The 20,929-nt window shown below is 40.0% G+C and overlaps 1 protein-coding gene across 5 annotated transcripts; it reads left to right on the plus strand.

Moving 5' to 3' along the window:
* Positions 1-620: 620 nt before the first annotated feature.
* LOC139351052 (phosphatidylinositol-3-phosphate phosphatase MTMR1-like) lies at positions 621-20,218 on the plus strand. 5 transcript variants are annotated; one of them, XM_070992702.1, is made up of 20 exons: positions 633-1,228; positions 3,607-3,712; positions 3,833-3,856; positions 7,039-7,062; positions 8,921-8,989; positions 10,724-10,811; positions 11,034-11,128; positions 11,390-11,497; positions 11,841-11,939; positions 12,282-12,365; positions 13,040-13,189; positions 14,003-14,191; positions 14,344-14,529; positions 14,681-14,839; positions 14,923-14,970; positions 16,052-16,144; positions 16,394-16,507; positions 16,589-16,632; positions 16,716-16,848; positions 18,092-20,218. In XM_070992702.1, exons 1-20 carry the CDS (start codon positions 1,122-1,124, stop codon positions 18,254-18,256), a joined length of 2,085 nt encoding a protein of 694 aa, XP_070848803.1. In that variant the 5' UTR covers positions 633-1,121; the 3' UTR covers positions 18,257-20,218. The 5 variants fall into 5 exon arrangements, with proteins under 5 accessions (XP_070848805.1, XP_070848803.1, XP_070848806.1 ...); XM_070992705.1 differs by lacking the exon at positions 8,921-8,989 and having other exon boundaries at positions 684-1,228; XM_070992703.1 differs by lacking the exon at positions 7,039-7,062 and having other exon boundaries at positions 684-1,228.
* Positions 20,219-20,929: the final 711 nt, after the last annotated feature.

The raw sequence follows: 20,929 nt of genomic DNA on the forward strand, positions 1-20,929 counted from the left end.
ATTGTAGGAACTTTTATTTTTAAAAAGATAAACTGAGAAGGTGATGGCCAATCATATGTGTTGATAGGGACATGTGATGCATATGTATAAAATCGTGTTGGATTCCAACAATGAGTGTTGAGCAGTTTATTCCTCTGTAACCTCTAGGTTAACCTCTAGGTTATATCAATGTAACTGAGTGTGCACCTGTGATTGTTACCTTAATGAGGATTACATTTTGTTTGCGAGAGCACGCCACTGGGCCATATGCATAATTTTTATTACATCATTTCTTTTTATCTCAAAAAGTACGGCATTTAACTCGGAATTTCTCATTTTCTGTTTATCTTGTAATATGACTTTTGCGCTCATAATTTCGATTTTTTTTTTAATCTCAAAAGTATGACTTTCTGTCTCCTACTTTGGACTTTGTATCTCACAATTCGGATTTTATCTCGTAGTTTTGGACCTTATATCTCCTAATTTTGAGTTATGAGCTTTTTTTTTTTTTTTTTTTTTTTGCTTTTTTTTTTAAATATAATCCAGGCTTGATTTTATTTTATTTTATTTTATTTTATTTTATTTTATTTTATTTTGTACTTTTACCGGCTGATATCGGCTTCCGTAGATCCCTTCTCTTCATTACATTTCCTAAAAGAAACAGCACCATGTTGATGGTGTCTCTTTACCAAGTGAGCCTTAAGGACAGATCGCTCTAAACAAATCACAGCTGAATTTTTCAGGTGTCACTGCACAGACAGAGGCAGTCTGGTGGCACGTTGTGATGGAGTGGCTGGTAATGTCATGTCTCCCCTGCTCGCAGTCATCATGACAGACTCGTTCGCGCGCTGCATCCTTACATCTCTGTTGTGATGTAAGAAGGCGGAACTACGGAGCGAGGAAGAGTTGCAAGAACGACCGTCAAGCCAGGAGGAAGCACAAGCAACCAAATGAAAGGAAAGCAGTCTGCAGGCAGCAGCTGAACACATTTTACTAACAGCTTCGAGTACAACAAACAAAGCGCGGGCTGAGGTTCGTCCATTGCGACTAAACAAAGGTTTAATTTCATCCGCATCCTCATATCAGAGGGCAGCGGCCGCCCCCGCCCACACTGACCCAGAGAGTAAACAGCTCGCAGGCTGATGGAGAGACAGGCCGGAGCTGTCGGAGGTGTGGATGGAACAGGCCCGAACAAGAAGCCGTGGGGCTCCCCGATCTGCGGACCAGCCGCCGGTGAAACCGTGGACAGGTGAGTGGGTTCGAAATTACAAGATTATGTCAATCGACGTGAACCTAGTCTCTTGCTTCCTCTATAATATATAATTACCCATAAATTATTACAAACCATGTTTCCTTAATCGGCATCAGTGCAGTACATAAAGCAGAGCTTGTTTCACATAAAAATCTACTTTCAAAACGTGTTCTGAGTATCTAACGCTATTTACCAACGAGCAGAGGCTGCAACACTGCAACTTTTTGACTGGCGTTCGGAGTGACCGTGCACAGTCAATGCACGTACAGTCACGTTAGCTCCAGTACGGAAGCTAACGGTGAAGACACGAAGTTTACCGAAATCACCAAACGATATTAAAACATGTTAGACGAACTAATAGGGACCCACGGGGGGATAACAGACAGCTAACACAGCGTTAGCTCAGTTAAACAGGCCCGGGTCAGTGTACATGAGAGTAGCTTCAGCTCGTGCAGACCTCAGTGACGTCCTGTGTACGTGACGCCATCAGCAACTGGAATATTTACAGACGCAGTAACGATGTCCACCATTTGTCAACTTTAGTTCCATTCATTTTTACTGAAATTGTACTGTTATTAAAGAATGCATATCAGTCATAGTTTAACTACATCTGAGACCAGGACCTAGATGAACTCACAGGGGGCCCCGCCGTTAGTTAAGTCCCCCTGTGTTAGTTTCGTTATAAAACGAAATTAAGTAGTATTCAGAAATATGCAATATGAAAGGGTAATATCAGTTGAAAACTCATGGCAAGTTATTAAAAACCCACCACATGGCCCACCCACACTTCCTAGTCTGAATATAGGCCCAGTTGAATATGGACGTGTGTACAAAATGTGCTTGATCGTGAAGGAAGCATAAGAAGAAGAGACACACACATTTCCTGTCTGCATATGCTACACTGAAGTAATCTCAGCCACCATCTCATACAGTGGGTAATGTTTTCCTTCTGGAGTATACTGTAGTCAACATGGGATTTTTGGAACATAACCAACCACTAAGTCCAGTCAGTCAGGTGAAGAAAAAGTCATGAATATATCTTCAAAGCAGAAACTAAAGATGGTGTATTGAGAACTTGCAACTGTCACATAAAAGACGTTTGACATTTGATGTATTTCATTTGTCTCCTAATTAATTGATGAGTTTGCTTTCATTTTCCCCTCTGAAGGACCAGTTTAACGAGTGAAAATGACATGTAAAGTAAGCATTCCCCTGCAAAGACAGGTTTTCACAGTGGAAAAAAATACCAAATATCACCCAAAACTACTCATGCTATCTGTTGAAATGCTCGATGTGGTTGGCTGAAATGTTGCTGAGAACAAAAACTGGTATAATTAAAACAAGTAAAGGTCAAATCTCATAACCTGTACAAACAAGTAAACATTGGTTGCTAATGAAGGCAGTGTAAACAAGTGAGTGGGCTGGAATTATCTGAACTACATGGTAGCTGTTAGTATGGCCCAAGTGGCCCTTGTGAACCCCCTCCTGTTGACGTGGGCCCTTTGGCAGGCTATGTAAAGCCAACAGTCTCAAACTTGGGTTTTAAGATGGACAGTGACTTTAAATTGGATCGGCAAATTACTGCTGTAGTGAAGTCCAGCTTTTTCCAGATTAGGCAGCTGGCAAAGGTGAAGCTTTTCCTTGCACAACAGCACTTTGAAACAGTAATCCATGCCTTTATCACATCTCGGCTGGATTACTGTAATGCACTTTATTTTGGACTCAGCCAGTCCTCCCTCGCACGCCTCCAGCTGGTGCAGGAGGCAGACATCCTCATGATCATCAGACTCTCTGCTTTCACATGATACCGGGCTTTTGAGTTTTGCGTTAAGTGGTGAAATCAGCAGATGCAGTACCTTTGACGTGCGCTATTTTATTCTGGTATGCTACAAGTTAGGACTGGTGCTTCTTAGCTTGAGCATTGACTGTCTGAACTGCGCGCATGTCAGGCTGCCCTGCAAAGTGATTTTTAATTAGTCACAGTAGTAGCGTATACCACGGGAAAATATGGGGAAAGTTTGACAGTATCAAAATTTGGATACCGCCCAACTCTACTTTCAACCCTGCATGAGACTCTGCTCTTGTTTTTAAAGTGCTATTTTTTATTTATTTTTTTAAAAAACTTTATTGTCTGTCCCAGACGGTGACAGAAATTCTCCTTTGACAAGGCTCAAACAAAAATACAGCTATATAAATAAAGTTGAGTTGAGTTGAGTATAACGTATATTTCTACAGCACTAATTCCATTGGGATGACAACAGTACAGAGTGCTGCCCTCACTTCTGTTTTGTTTTGTTTACTTGAGGGACTTTGGAGAAAATATCTTGTTTTAGTTGTGAATATATACCAACTTTTCCATGTCTCTTTCTGCTCAGTCCCGCAGGTTCTCATGTAGAGTGGTGTAAACAGCTTATCGCAGCCACCATCTCCAGTCAGATCTCAGGATCAGTTCCTTCTGACATTGTGAACAGGGACAACAAGGTGGCTAACAGACACACACACACACACACACACACACACACACACACACACACACACACACACACACACACACCGAGTACTGACATTATTTCTCATCAGTTTGTGTTTTGTAACTAATAGGCTGGGAGAAGACCAGATTTCATGGTAAGACTGGCAGAAGTGGCAACATTGTGTGCTGATGTACGCCGTCTATACACTTCAGTGTGTGGCTGGAGCTTTGTGTGTTAAGTGTGTGTTTGTAATGTATTACAGCTGTTGTCATTGTTTAGATAAGATACTCTTAAGCTGCTTTCGTGTTTCTTTTCTGCTTCTGTTTGCAGCTGCTTTCTACAGCCATGACTGTCCTCAAAATATACCTGCATACTTATGTAGTAGGGAGAGGTTGAACGTTATGTGTATTCATCTTGAATGCTCAGTATAGAACGTTCAGTTCAGTATTGTTTGCTAGGATTATGGTTTTCCTCTTAGAGCGACACTGGAAAAAGAGTAGAATGGACAAAAACTGTGTGCCAACCTGAAGTCAATCAGGCAGTACATCTATGGCATAGGTTACATTGTGTTAGTTAGTAAATGCTGCAGCTGTAGCATTTGTTACAGGGCATTTATTAGCTCCTGTAACAACCCAGTTAAGACTACTGTATCTGGAGGAAACGCAAAAACAGATCAAGGGTTTAGCTACATGTAGGTTTGGCTTAGGTACAGGTTTCAAGGGTGCTATACCAACAGGTTTTGCTGGAAACATGCCTAAAATGATTTTACCAGTAAGTTAACATCAATAGATAATAAATTTAATTCATTGAACATATAGATAAGAAATCCCTGTATCATGATTAAAGGGTCCCCCAAATCACAAGAAAGCACATATTCTCAATGAGTAGTATTGCTCCATTAAGATTTTTGTTTGATTTGTCCAGGTTTGGTGATATTGGTCTCTGAGATTTCCACCTCCACCTGATTAAATGGAGATGAATGGAATATAGTCAGTGGTATTCACACAGTTGAAATAGTACCTTTAAGTAGTGCTGGGCGGTATGACCATAAATGTATCTCACGATATTTTTCAAAATTAGAACGGTTTCACAGTATATGACGTAGGGCTGGGCGATATGGCTGAAAACTCTATTGTGATATAAGTGTTTTATATTGGTCGATATCGATAATTATTGATATTTTTTATGACCTATTTAAAATAAGGACCAGGAGAAAAATACATTCAATTTAAGCATTTTTATTTTAAATTTAACCTTCCTCTGATTATAATCCCCTCAGCTATTAAGGCAGAAAGGAAATGTCAACACAACCATGGAAAACACTCAAATAATAAATGTAAAAAAAGTGTAAAAATGTAAACAGAGAAACCTGAGAACTTTTTTTCTGCAGGTTCACAAGCTGATTCACCCTTTGGTGAATAAAATGTTTTCAAATATGTCCAGTGTTTTGTAAACATAGCAGAAACTGAGGTAGACTTGACATCTGTAACATACAAACAAACAAACATGATAGACAGCACAGTAACACTGACCAAAACCAGCCTAGACATATGAACAACTTTAGTCACTCTTCTTACTCTAAACATACATGAACTATTCAATTATATTTTTATCGCAAGTGTGTTTAAGAAAAAAAAAAAAGCACCTGTAAGAGATGTTTATAACCTGGCTTCTCCACAGTGCTCAGTGAAGCATGTCTTTAGCTATATGATATGCCGCTGCCTCCGTTACGTCTTCGTGCCTTTTAGATGATTTGTCATCAGGCACTGAAGCAGATACCTCTGCATGGTGGTCAGCTGCTTGTGCGGTGGTGCTGCGGTTGGCGGACGTTGCCGAATACGGCTGCGCTCCAAAGAATGACCGTGGCTAAGGTGGTTAAATAAGTTTGTGGTATTACCGGTCTTGGTGGGGACGACAGTCTTGCATAAGTTACAGACCACATTGGTCTGACTACGGTCCGACTTATAAAATCCAAAAAACTGCCATACTGGCGAGCTGACTTTCCCTGTTCTATCGACGATTTCTTCGCTCGCTGCAGTGCTCACTTTCTATTTCTCATCTCACTCCTCGCAGAGCATCAAATACGTGACAACGAGATGGTGCAACTGAACTTGATAATGTTACATGATTGGCGTGTTAGCGTGTCTCTCTCTCTGATTAGCGATTACTCCCTACGTTGCTCAGTTACCTGAGAGCGAGTGCCTTTGTTCATGCAACCAACCTCGCTTCGCAACTTCACATTTCTTCCGACGAAGAAAAAAAAAAATTATCAAATGCTTTATCGAACGCATTTTATATTGATATTGATGACGTGTCTATCACGAGACATATCGCTATCGTTCTATCGGCCCAGCCCTAATATGACGGTATTTTTTTTCTTTCATCTGGAAGACAGATGATTTAACACAGGTATATCCAGGCGCTCATTTGGGCCGAGTACCGTTATCTTGTCCAAGCATATGGAGAAACTCCTCTGTTGAAAACACTTTTTCAGCCTTTTTTTCTGCTTGCTAATGTTCTTATCTCTCATAAAAGGACGAAATGCAAATAAAACGGTAAAATAACACCTCGGGCTGCTCAGCAGAGTCCTCTGTTAGCGCTCTGCTCATTCATTCGTGAACCGGTATACCGCCCAGCTCTACCTTTAAGACAACTCCTTAGAAGTTTCTCTTTTCGGAAACAGTACCCCCTCCACACATTCCACAGACCTCATTGTCAGAAGTTTTTTCTGGGATTTTTTCTGTAGCGTGAAGTAGCTCCAGTGACACCTGTTGACCTCAACATCTGTGCATTATCCAGAGCATCATGTATATTGTAATGTATCAGTGCTATTAGTACAACAAGTGAATTTTCATTTACCTTTATTGTATTCGGGTGGAATTCAAGTACTTCATTTTTTCATTTTTCTTCAGCTTTGTGCTGCCCTGAAGAGTTATGGAGCACCGTTGTAGAATGAAGTGATGTGTTATATGAAGCACTTACCTGTTGCCTGTGCATTCACATATACCACATACACAGTGCATTGGCTTTGCTGTTCTGCAGCTCTCTTCTTAAATTGTTGCAGGTTTCAGTTTTGCTTGAATATTTGTATCAGCTTTGATTTTGAAGTTGCAGTGCATTTTGTGTGTTTGCATCCATTTGTCACCAAGTACAAAATGCTGACATTGTGCTATTTGACATTGACATTTTCAGTGGTGATTTTCCTAGAATAAGAAAAAGTAACTCTCAGTTTGACATCAAACAGTGAATATAGTTGTTTCTATTTCACATGACTACATCTGTTTCCTATGTGTGTGTGTGTGCATGTCCTGTGTACTTGGTGTGTTTAACCTTCAGGTGTCCAAGAGGCTGAACCCCATGGTAAGAGTTGTAGTCTTATCAGCTCATCTTCTGCTCAAGTACTGTACATTTAAGACACAGACAAACACACAAGTCTGTGTGCCCAGAGCTGAGTTTAACCAAAGTGTTGCTTGACTCAAAGCTGAAGCTGCCATCTAACCATTACTTGTGTCCTGATGGACAAGGATGTCAGTTTTTTTGGCTAATCCAGTAAATGACATACCACCTTCACCTCACTGATGCTAAGATAATAATATTAAATTCTTATTACACCACAGAGCATGTGATGAATAGGTTAAAGCGAATTCTCACCCTTGCAGCAGTCTGTCAGTGTCTTTGTCTTTTTAAACATTAGAATGTGCACAGGCTGTTTCATGTAAACAGGAAGTGATCGTGTGGCTGAGGCTTATGAAAGTCACTGTAGATGCCTGAGAACGGAAATGAACTGTGCTAGCACTTCCTCCAGTTAGTCTTCATTTCCGCCTTTTCCAGCTCACCGTGCTTCAGTCTACTTTTTGTCTTTCCTTGTATCTTTCTTCAAGCCTTTTGTCATTGTCACTGTTTGTCACTCTTTTACTGAGGCTGTATTGGCATGGTCATATGAGCATGAGTACAAAGTCAGCACTATTCATGTAAAAATAACAACACCACAATGTCAAAATCATGACAAAGCTCACAGGTTCAGTATAAATCTGAAATTCCAGTGCAGTGGAACTCCTTTAACAAAAGAAATCATCATTGTGTGACTCCTTTGCAGTGGGTGCAGTGGTAAATCTTCCATGTAAGATGATGACTGCCTTACTGTCATCCCAACAAGCTCTTGAGGGACGATCACTTCGGTCAGACTTTTTTTTTCGGTTTCATCTAGGGCCATCATCAGGTCAGAATTTTAATTTGTACAATACTAGATCACTAAATACTTACAAAAATAACCACATTCCCATCAGCCTCAGCTGTAGTTCAGTAGTAATTTGCAAAGGACATTAGCATGCTAATACACTTTGCAGAGATGATATGGTAATATGGTAAAAAGCAGCACCAACCAGCACCAACATAGATAATGTTATCATGACAACCATACCATCATACCATACCTTGCCCCACAGCTTTTGTCCATTTTATTATCTAGCTTCTATTTTTTTAACAAGGGACTCTTCAGTACTCATAAAAGTGACTGAAAATACAAACAAAGTTAAAACGTTAACTTTATCCACTCTATACTATGGATACACTGACCAAAACTCTGCGTTGGTATCTGTGCAGATACTGTCTTTATTAAAAAGTTTGATTATTGGACGTAGCACATTGAATCCAGCTTCTTTGTTGTCGCTTGAAGTCCCATTTATTCAGTCATAGTACTCTCTGTTGGACAAACTTTGTAATGAGGCCAACGTGTCGAAGCAAGTTGTAAAATACATTTGGCATTTCTGTACTGCAGTTTCTTTTTAGCGATTGGGAGTATGGACCATCATCAGCAATATTGAAAGGGCTCTACTGCGCCTGTGAAGAGCGTTAGAAATGCATTGACCAGTCAGTCAATCACCTGCAGTCATTTTATCCAAAGGGTTTCCATTGTAAAATTGGTCCCACTCTCACAGACTCCAGCCAGCCAGCTCATGTGGACTACACTGTTATGTGAATGTGTTGAAATATTTGGCATGTAGGCAATTCATCACTCCACACAAGGACACACCAAGCTCAGGACAGCAGAGCGACCATGATAACATTATCCTGTGTCTTGAGTAAAGTGTATTTACTGTATAATGTCTCTCTCTCTCTCTCTCTCTCTCTCTCTCTCTCTCTCTCGCTCTCTTTTTTTTTCTCTGTCTCTCTTTTTCTCTCTCTCTCAATCTTTCTCCATGCTGGCTCTCCCCTGCAGCAAGATTCACAAGATGAAGGGCTTTGTTACCATGGAGAAAGTGATTCTGAGCATCCTTCCAATGCTTTGGCAAGTCTCTCTCTGTCTGTCCTATCTCCTGTTTACTTCCTCCTCCTCTGCATGCCTCATTCCACTCTTCCTCTCTTTCTGTCTCAGCTTCCTTCGGTGCTGTTGTCCTGAGGAGCTACAGCAAATAACACACGTCATATACAAATGTGGAGCTTGAAAATGTTCACCAGACAGAGGTTGTCTAATGAAAGGATTTGCATCATGGGAAATGCAGGATCCAATGTTTTTAGAGGTTGACCCATACCAGGGACTAAAAGTCAAGATATGTCAGTCTCAATTTTGGACTTTTTTTTTTAATCTGTCTCTCACATGTCCCTCAATATTATGGAAATGAAGTACTAAATCAGTGGTGTAGTGGTGTAAATTGTATGAGTGACCCTCATTTAATTTTTTATGTACTAGGTGTTTAAGATTTCTTGTGTTATTCTGTTTTGTTAATTTTCTATTTAGCATTTTCCTTCTGTAAAGCAAGTTCATTTATTTAATGACTTTACATAGAGCTTAACACACTCAGCCCAATTTTTCACCTCACTATATTTCTTTCATCAGTATTGTATTTATGCCTTTTGTTTTTATCAACGTTTATATTTGTATTTATCTACATTTGGAACGCCACACCCTTATAACTGTTGCATTTATTTCAACTAACAAAAATCAAAGAAAGTACATGAGTACCTGACTGGTATCTATACCAGCTGGGAAGATGTTATGAATCAGGGCAATCAACTTAAGTGGAAGAGCAAGCAAACTTAAGAAGTTCACGTAATCAGAATTCAACCAGTACAAACCAGAAATAAAAAGAAAACAATTTCTGAATGCTAAAAATAAAAAAGATCATATGTAAGGCAAAGAATAAATATGTAGAAAAGCATAGCTACATGTATATAAAGAATAGAAATATATCCAGAAACATTAAGCATTAAAAACCCGTTATCAAAAATTGTTTATAGTCATTAGAGTCAGTATGCAGTTCATACTGAAGGCAAGAGGCAAGTTCAGACCGGAAACCATGCATTTCACCCAGTTTATCACATAGAAATGACTGGGAAGTGAAATCACATCTGACTGGTGTGAGAGGGGCCCCGAAGTTGCTTGTCTTGATTTATCCCATCTGTTACAGCTGGTATGAATATCATGTGTGTCATGTGTTTGCTATCCTGAAGAAGGCAGTACAGTAATTGCAGTACCTCAGTAGAATAGGTTTGTGTTTCCTGTCATTCCTAATTTATCATTTAGTAACTTCTGTTGTGTATGTTTCTTTCATCAGTGTATCTGTCATACTTTCAGTCTACCGTACGTATATACTACAGACCTGCAGTAGAATACAAGAACTGTGAGGCTGTGTTTCTGTTTTGGAAAGCAAGCAGAATTAAGTAGAGTGCTCCTGTATCCCAGGGGAAATTTCAGTGAGTAGAATAATTATCTCCAGGTTGCTGTTTCAGTTCATCAGAGGTCATTTACATAAAGCTGAACCTTCCTCAGGTTCCCCTGTTAAGCTGTTTATTTAGTTAGTTTGCAGCAGGTGTCATGTAAATACAATTCTCGAGAGAAAAGCCCTCAACCGAAACCACCATAGACTGAATGGAAAAGTGCATTTTGACAGCCATTTATTTATTTTGTGGTGATGATTGCTGTCTAGATCTCAGTGGAATCTGAGTGATACTCTGTTGGGTGTCAGTGGTGCAGGTCGAGCTAGATGTTGTGGTCCCACTGACGAGTCTGTGTTCTGTACAGAACCTTCCAGCTCTGAGATGTGGAGGGCCGGGCAGGATGTTACAGAACCAGGTTCCTCTGCTACCTGGAGAGACCATCCAGACAACAGGTCAGTTAACATAATCTGTCATCCCATGTCCATATTCAGTCTATTATGTTGGAGACAATGTCAGTAATTTCTTAAACTTGCTCTTTTATTTCAAACATCACAGTGGATGCACATATTACTTATTTGTCAATTTATCAATACTTTTTCCTTTTTGTTTGTTTGTGTGTGTGTGTCTGTTGCGTGTGTGCATGCATGCATGTATGTGTGTGTACTGATATGCAGTCAAGGATGTGATGTACATTTGTCCATTTAGTGGTCTGGTTAATGGAACCTTGACCGTCACAGACTACAAGCTGTACTTCACCAGTGTGGAAAAGGTACTGTGGATCTCATGTGTTATTTGCTCAGCAGTGCTTTAATATCGTCAACAAATGCTTGCTTGTGGAGAATTATTAAGTCTGTAAATTAAAGGGTTTGGTCAGCGCCCTGCTCTGTGTGAATAGTGTCATGAGATCTCTTTTGTCAATTCAATGTTATAAATAACATTGAATTGATCAAATTAAATTGAATAACAGCACTATTGTTTCTCTCAGTGTGTCTTTGCAGCTGTATGCTAATATTAGTGTTTGTACATCCAGGAGTCTCCGTTCATTCTTGATGTGAACCTGGGAGTCATCAGCAGACTGGAGACCATCAGTGTTCCAAACCAGGGAGAGAACACCAAAGGACTGGAGCTGGTGTGCAAGGTAACACACACATGAACACACACATGCAACAGATACAGGATTTCTGATGAATACTAGGCATGTTGGGGCAGCCTTGGCTCAAGAGGTAGGGCCCGCCACAAAAAGAATTGTATTGCTCCTGATGAGCAGGTTGGCACCTTGCATGGCAGCCTCTGCTGCCAGTATATGTACAATAAATTCACTTTAAAAACTGAGGAAATCACTAAAGCCTCATATTGGAGAAAGTGGAAGCAGAGAATCAACTAATAGTTCCAACTAATAATTTCAGCAATAACTGTAGTGAGTCTGCGGTTTCTGGAGAGTCTGATGATTGACGTCTCTTCTAATGTTTTCCCTGCATCAGGACATGAGGAGCCCCAGGTTTGCTTATAAGACAGAGGAAAGCCATCCGGGTGTGGTGGAACTGCTGGCCAAACATGCCTTCCCCCTCTCCCACAACCTGGTCAGTCTCATTCCAATGTGTTCAGAAATGTGGTGTTCATGTGTTTGTGTACTTTGTGTTGGCCAAGGCCTCCATGCATTTTACTGGTGTGACCAGAGTGGCTGTAAGAGCATGAACTCTATACAATGAATTAGTTGATACTGAAAGAAATCAGCAGATCAAAAGGAGAGGCTGTGCACGTTCTCACCAGGACCTTTTCCACTTTTTAAGATCCTTCCTAAAATTATATCAGCAGTGTAAATATGATGTATTTAGGAAAATCTTACATAAAATACTTGTTGTCATTTCACTTGTTTGATCGTGACTGAAAACTAACATTCATCTTGTGACATCCTCTGGCAGCCCCTGTTTGCCTTCCTGTACAAGGAGCAATTTCCTGTGGATGGATGGAAGGTATACGACCCATCAGCAGAGTACAGGCGTCAGGTAAGTGACAAAGCATGACTCCTCATACGACAATTATAAAGCCATGGACTGAATTAAGTAGTTTATTAATGCCAAACTAATTTGACATTACAACCTGCTGTTGATGCATTTTGCAATGATCATGTTTTTGAGTTGAGGAGAATGTATTGCAGATTTTTCTACATAGCTTTCTAAACACCCTATCAATTCCATCAGTAATAGTAATCATGTCACTTTAATCAATCCCACTTTATTTTTTTCAATTAACTGATAATGAATTTGATGGATGATTTGGAATTTCCCCTCGTGGGACTAATAAAGGAATATTGAACTCAACACTTTGTGCAAATCTTTCACATTTAAGGCTCATGGCCCCAAGTAAGCTGGAAGACTTTTAATGTAAGCTGTCTGTCTGTGTAGGCATGTTGACTTTGATGGTAGCTTAACAGCGATTGAAAAACTGTAAAATGGAAGCGACCAGGAGTATTTGTGTATTTGATAATTTCCAGTATTTGAGTAAAACAAGTACAAAAATTGCCAAGGTACATGCATGATGATAGTATCGCTTTCTATGCAATTGTTAATTGGTGCAATGAAATTGAACAAATTATAATATTGCATATACAGCAAATAGCAATATATATTTTTTAAATCTCCTAATTGTTTCTTCCATGTGGTTGCATGTATTTTGTCAGGGCCTCCCGAATGAGAGCTGGACCATCAGTAAGATGAACAGCACCTATGAGCTGTGTGACACTTATCCCTCCTTCCTGGTCATCCCCACCAACATCACAGATGAAGACATCAAACGGGTGGCTGTGTTCAGAGCCAAGCGCCGCATACCGGTCTGAACTCAGTCTGAGCCTCGCACTGTAGAGAGACACATGAACCACAGCTGCACATTCATTTTTGCACTTTTGCACATACCACTGGTGTTATGGAGGTTGAAAGTTTTGTGGCACAAGTATAAAACATCTGTCACCAAGTAGTCACTTAAAGAGAGGCCATCAATAGACATCAATTCTAATTGATCGTACAGTATAAATCTGAACTGTTTTTGTTTTCTTATTAGTGATTTACACACAAAGTGTGGAAATTGTTTAGGAGCGCTCAAAACATCAAATAATGCACAAAGTCACTGATGGTTGTAAGTTAAAGTGATTGTTATTATTGTAGCTACAATAAGGAGACATGCCTTAGTAAAAACTAAGATCAGGAGAGGTCAACCACAGGCAGCAGCCTCAAAATGTTTTCCACAGAAGACATTTTTGTAGTCTTCTAGACAGAGAACTTTCCTCTCATTTGCTCTCTTTCAAATTCCAATTGACAAGGAGCCATGAGGTGCGCATGCACTGACCGTAACAAAGTCATGTTGTGAACATGCAGTGATCACACACACCTCATATTCCTTAACACACGGATGTTGCCAGGTTGATGGTGTGTCTGACCTATCCACATTTTAGAATTCGTAGCGTCTTTGCAGCAACATCCATATTTGAAGCATCTCTGTCAGTCCTCTGTTAAAAAAGGTTTCTAATGAGCTACAGAATGTGTGTTTGTGGTAATAAAAGAACATGTCACCCAGTGCAACAGTGTGGCTCACTGATGTGTCTTCTGGCAGTTTTCCTGGTCCTGAACTGGTCCTCCTCTTCCTGCAGGTCTTGTCTTGGATTCACCCAGAGTCTCAGGCCACCATTGTACGCTGCAGCCAGCCATTAGTTGGACCTTCAGACCGTCGCTGTAAAGAGGATGAACGCTTGCTCCAAATCATCATGGATGCTAACGCCCAATCCCACAAGCTCACTATCTTTGATGCCCGGCAGAGCAGTGTAGCAGACACCAACAAGGTACAACACAGGCATGCTTAAACAGAAAGATGCACATATTTTTCCTGTTTTCTCTCCCTCTCTCCTCACCTTTATAGAACATTTTCACTGATCTCTTACTCTTTATAATTGCTCCACTTTTGATTCCTCCACCTCTGCTCCAACGCTTGCAGGCAAAGGATGGAGGGTATGAAAGTGAGAGTTTCTACCCAAACGTAGAGCTGAACTTCTTGGAAATCCCTAACATCCATGTAATGAGGGAGTCTCTGAGAAAGATGAAGGATGTAGTTTATCCCACCATAGATGAAGCCCACTGGCACTCGGCTGTTGACCAGACACACTGGCTCGAGTACTTGCGGGTAAATCACACACACAGTAACACACAGTAAAGAATAATTGTTTCTTTCACCATGGGAAACTCCCAGAGTTGTTTTATAACTTACGATGACTCTTAAGCCATTAACTGCAGAAGGTGTATCATTAATAACATTGTGTATCCGCTGTGTGTAGCTGTTATTAGCAGGAGCAGCAAAGATTGCTGATAAGCTGGAGTCAGGGAAGACATCAGTGGTGGTTCACTGCAGTGATGGCTGGGACAGAACTGCTCAGCTCACCTCTCTGGCCATGCTGATGCTGGACAGTCACTACCGCACTCTCAGAGGATTCCAGGTCACATGCTAAAGAGTATCAGCTGTATATTAGAAGAGAATAATCAACAGAATGATGAACTGTGTGTGTGTTTTTGTTTGCAGGTTCTGGTGGAGAAGGAGTGGATTAGTTTTGGACACAAGTTTGCTGCTGTAAGGAACCAAGAGTTATTCTGATATTCTTCCTGCTAACAAACATATTTCATAGTGTACAGTGTAACTAGAATATTAGTAATATGAACAAAAACAGTGATGGATACCTCACTGGATCAGTTCCAGCCCTTTTTGCTCAACAGAAGGAAGTAGCTTAGTGGGCCACAATTAAAGCTGCAAGCAGCAACAAGTGGCTGTCAGACATCACATAGGTGAGCACAGTCACTGCGGCTTGTTTAATTTTGTTTAAAGAAGGAATGAGACCAGTCAAACGCTTGTTTCATACTCAAGCCTGCAGCATTTCAGTAATTGCACACTCAGAATTCTGCCATTAGTCCCCCTTTCATCAAATTTGAATGGCACCTGATGGAAATGTTCAGGAGGACATCACAGGACGTCTCCAGCGAGTTTAGTCAGGACTCAAAGGCAGCTTGAGTTATGAGCAAATCTGTGATAGACAATCACTCACTTCAGATCGAGGTTAATACACAGAGCATGCACATTTAAATTGGCAAAATTCTGCCCTCTGGGTTTTGTGTTACACAATTTTGGTATTTCCTCCAAAGCCACAAGATTTAACATGACCTGCAAATATTAATGGCATAAGCCCAGTTCACACAGAACTAATATTACCTGGGGACCTCTACTGTTTTGTGGAGGTTGTCTGTGATCGTAATTCTGTGCTAACCTGCCATGTCAATAATTTGTAAATTGAGAATTCCTCCACAAATTACCATATTTTGCCAAACACAGAGGTCGTGTGATAAGATTAGTCCAATGCAAATCAGCATCTTTGTGATTTTTTTTTCTTTTTTCATATCCCCTGCACCTTTTTCCTGCTTCTTTCTCGATCAAGAATTACAGAGGCTACATTTAATAATTGCAATTATAAATGAAAGCTTGACAGCCTGTTGGGTGCATTCAGGAGGGTCACTGCTCTTGTTCTTAAGGAAGCACCTGTTAGACAGATCCTTGATTTCATATCTGGAGATACTGTCAGTAGATTCAAGAAATGCATGATAAACACATCGAAAAACCCGGATAGTGAATGACTGCATGCCTGTTGTTGTATGTGTTGCAGCGTGTCGGTCACGGTGATGAGAACCATGCTAACTCAGAGCGCTCACCTCTCTTTGTCCAGTTCATCGACTGTGTTTGGCAGATGACTCGACAGGTCAGTCTCCATTCTCATATTTGATCAACTTGACCTTCGCTTCTAAACCTGAAGAACTGCTAACACGAGACATGTCATAACCAGGCCTGAGTATAGGTGTGACAACTCATTTTCATGAAGCAGCATGTTAAAAATACACGCCTACGCTCAGCCAGTCAGGATGAGCCAATTCATTTGTACATGGGCTCAGCTGTAGACATTTTGAAGCTGCCACTCATTATTCTCATCATTCTGTTCTTCTGACTGCAGTTCCCTGCAGCCTTTGAATTCAACGAGCTGTTCCTGATCACAGTGCTAGACCACCTCTACAGTTGTCTCTTTGGTACATTCCTCTATAACAGTGAACAGGAAAGAGCAGCCAAGGTTAGTACTGTTGCACCGTTAACAAGGTTAATGGGTCTGTAAGAACCACGTCAGATTAACCTTGACTTCTGGTCTGTGTAGGAGGTGCAAACCAAGACGGTGTCCCTGTGGTCCTATATCAATAGGTAAGATACTTGACACGTTGATGTGAGTGAGTGGAGTGAATGATTGGACTGATTCTCATTCACAGTTAAATGTCTCCTACCAGTCAACCTGAGGACTTCACCAACCCCTTCTATGTGGACTATGAGCACCATGTTCTCTATCCGCTGGTGTCATCCAGACATCTGGAGCTTTGGAGCAGCTACTATGCCCGCTGGAACCCACGCATGAGACCACAGGTACCCTGCCCTTGTGGCTGGTGATGGAGGCTGGTGTAAAGTATTCATTCCTCTTGTATAATTCAAATGATACTCTCATTATATTGGACTGTCTTGTGAAATGATCTCATATTGTGCCTAGATTATATATACAGACTGATATGCGTTTTTTACTTGTGCAGTTATTGTAAAATGACTCTCAAACTGAATGACCAACTGTTATTTTAATTGTTGATTGATCTGCCAGTTATTTTTGCGATCTGTCGCTCAGAAAAAGGTCAAAAATGTCCATCACAATTTCCATAGTGACAAAGACCTTTCTGTCTCAGACATAAAAATGTTTAGCTTCCTGTTATGGAGGATTAAGGGGACCATCAAATTTTCACATTCCAAAGAAATGAACCTTTTTAAAGGAAAACACATTTTGATTCTAAAATGTATCCGAAATCAAAATAGTTGCCAATTAATTTTCTTTAAATTGATGAATTTTTTAATTATTCCAACTCTTAACTTTATGCTTATGATGTGCCTTTTTTTTGTAAAATTGCAGCTTTAGTCACAACAAACATATATTCCATTTTTTATGTCTCTATACTGGAGACAGCCATGACCAAAGGCATTATGTTTTCATGTCTTCCTCTCTCTATGTACTTAGACTCAAGCATGAACTAGTTAGATTTTGGTGGTCAAAGGTCACTGTGACCACACAAGACACATTTTTGACCATAAGTCAAGAATTCATGCACTAATTATGACAAAATTTAACCCAAATGTCTAATAGGATAAAATGAAAAGGTGGTAACATTATATATTCTAAAGGTCAAAAATCAACTTCACAGTGACATCATAATGTTCTGCAGAAACACTTTTCTGGTCATTATTCAACATACTGAGCTTCAGGTTTCACAGTGTGATGAAGGTCACCATCAGTCCTCTGTCCTTCTCTGTGGAAATCGTCTCTATGTGAGGACAGCATGTTTCTCACTGGAAATGATTCACTGGAATCACACGTGTCAATGTGGTGATAACCTCCATTCTGCCAAAAAAGACACATAATCCTTCCTTAATCTCAGATTAACTGCAAACAGTGACCCTAATACAGTGAAAGAAGGCCAGCACAGTTCCACTGATTAAACAAATCACTCATCTTTGATATGTAGGTCAAGTTCAAACCTGGGTGCTGGTATATCAGTGGAATCTTCCTCCAAGGGTAGGTAGAGGAAAACTTCTGTTACTGACGCTGAGACTGTGATGTGTGTTTCAGGTGCCGGTGCACCAGACCCTGAAGGAGCTACTCATTCTCAGAGCAGAGCTCCAAAGGAGGGTGGAGGAGCTGCAGAGAGAGGCCTCCTCCCACTCCCTGTCCTCCTCTGAACACTCGGCCTCCCCCACACACAACACAGGAACTCCACTGCACACAGCTGTCTGACACACACACACACACACACACACACACACACACACTCACTCACTCACTCACTCACTCACTCACTCACTCACTCACTCACTCACTCACTCACTCACTCACTCACTCACACACAGTTAAATACTAGTACTACAAATACTGAAGATAACAGTGTTTGCAATGTGAGGGAGGGATTCCTAGTTTTATATTAACATTCCTAAATCCAGTTTTTGCAAAGTAAAATGATATCAAGAAGTTCAAAAAGGGTACTTAAAGTAGCTGAACTGAAGCAGGCGTCAGTGATCAAACTGAACCTTCCTCTTATTTATTTAATGTAAACGTTCAGAAAGGCCTAAACAGTGTTTCTGACAAATTAACTAAAGGTCTGTGTATGTACCAGTGATCCTAAACTGTCTGACTGACCATGTTCAAGCATCAGGCTTTCTTCCATCAGTGTGTGATGGACGTGCCGTGTTGATGTGATGGACCGGAAAGTTGAGTTCAGGTGTTTCTGTCTTTTGTCATAGACCGTGGCAAAGGCAGAATTTCCATGACTGTTGTATATAATGAATTAACCAAATGGTAGATTGCCATATTTGATTTTTTTTTTTTTTTTTTTTTACATAAAACAAATAATTCTAAGTATGAAGAAATTGCTTTATGGAAATGTCAAAGATATGTTGAAGGTGAGAAACAAGTGCAAGTTGATTTTTCCACTGAATGCTGCACAGCTCTTTCTTTAATAATCTAATTTAAAGGATTCTTATCAGCCAACATATACACTGATATATGTCTGTGATGAGCTATAAATGGCCGATATAATCACTGTAATGTATTAGCAGTGCATGTTAATTGGCCCAAAACAATCTGTCTGTACATATATTGTATGTATTAACATTATATTTGAGCTGCAGAGCTCGGCATCTGATTTTCTAGGGGGAAGATTCCCTTCCTGATGCATCACATACTTTAATATATAAAAATAAATGATAAAATAAAAACCTCTAACCTTATTTTTATTTTATTTTTTTATTTTTTACAGAAATTGGCAATCCAAATTGACTATATAATAAACTACAAGTTTAATGAACCCAGAAAGTGTTTTGAATAGCCACTCTCACTGAAATTTGACATACAGTCTATGAAATCCATTTCATCTCTCAAGTTCAATGTGCGTTATGAGAGATTTTGGCAGGGTTCACTGCACTTAGAATACACACAACATAATGAACACTCAGCCACTAATTGTGGTTTGGACTGTCCTCATGTTGCCTTTATTTAGTTACTCAAAATAACTTCATCTGAGATAAACAGATCAATCCTCTGTGTTCCACAAATCCAGTTAGCTGGATAAGAATTAACAGCAAAACTAATGATCATGTTAGCCTAGATTAGTTACACCTTGTTTTTGTCTTATCAGTATATGTTTACAGTATCATGACACCTCCTTTATTCTAATGCTCAAAGTAACCTATAAATCCATGTCTATCCACGGCTTGTGAGCATGTAATTCTTGTCTTTTTTATGTATTGTGTCTAATTGTGTGGAAAAACCACAAACCACCTAATGAGCAATAATTACATTTGACATTCCATTTTAAAAATAAAAAAGTAAGAATTCAACACTCAGTCTCTGTCTTGTCTTTTAAAATGATTTCTTTTTATTGGTTCATATTAGTAAGAAGTACCTGTAATATATTGCTAGAGAGTTATCATAGTGGAGTAAGACAGAAGAAGAGTTCACTATTACACTTCAAGCAATGAAGACTGTCCAACATTCAGTATCAGGAAGACAGAGTTCAACACTTGAAAGCTATAAGTAACTGTATACAGTATGTAGAGAAAAGCATGCATCAAAGTGTATACAGTACGTATGAGAACAGTTCACTGAATAGGTGTGTATGTGTTGTATGTGACAGATAGCCCTGCAAAGCCAGCCCTCAAATATTAATAGCTTTGCTGGGATCTTGTTTGCTTATCAGATGGGAGTAAACCTCCACTCTTCTGTTTTCAACAGGATCTATTTCTGAATGAAAAGGTTTGGCTGCAGGACTCTGGGTGGCTTTGCATGAGACAGTGATGGGAGGTCAGTGTCATGTGACTGTATCCACACAGGCTGTCGTCACTGTAGAAGAAGTCAGGCACAGCTGTCATAAAATACAATGCAGATACCTTCCAGAGCTTGGAGAGCAAGGAGACACTTTACCAAGTGAGCTAATAGTATAATCCAGTTTTCTTTTATCAGCTAGCCTGTCTTACAATGATTCAATTTGTGCTGCTACAGTAACCAGTTCTTGAGATCAAGTCCAGTCCTATACAGGCTTTGAGGGGCACCTCACTGATTTTCTATAGCAACACTACTGAGTTGCATAATGGGAAATGTCAGTCTCTGCTGCTTTGATTTTCTTTATTTAATCTGTGCAAAACCACATTGGTGACATGCCCTCTGCAGTTGAGACAAACAGTGTGTCTTCACTGGGCTGCCTTAAACCTGAACATTTTGATCAATGACAAACAGAAGCACATTTTTCATATTCAGGCTGTCACTTTTCATGTTTGTAAAATGTTTTGTCTTAGTACTTTCCATCTGTTTCACAAATCAAGACCACTGCATTTTATGTTCTCTTTGTAGTGCTGTTGCAGCTTTTGTAATGACCTGGACAGTAACTGCCAGTCACTGACTGTGCTGTTTGAAAAG

The sequence above is a fragment of the Chaetodon trifascialis genome, chromosome 23, assembly GCF_039877785.1.
Source record: "Chaetodon trifascialis isolate fChaTrf1 chromosome 23, fChaTrf1.hap1, whole genome shotgun sequence".
Taxonomy (NCBI): domain Eukaryota; kingdom Metazoa; phylum Chordata; class Actinopteri; order Chaetodontiformes; family Chaetodontidae; genus Chaetodon; species Chaetodon trifascialis.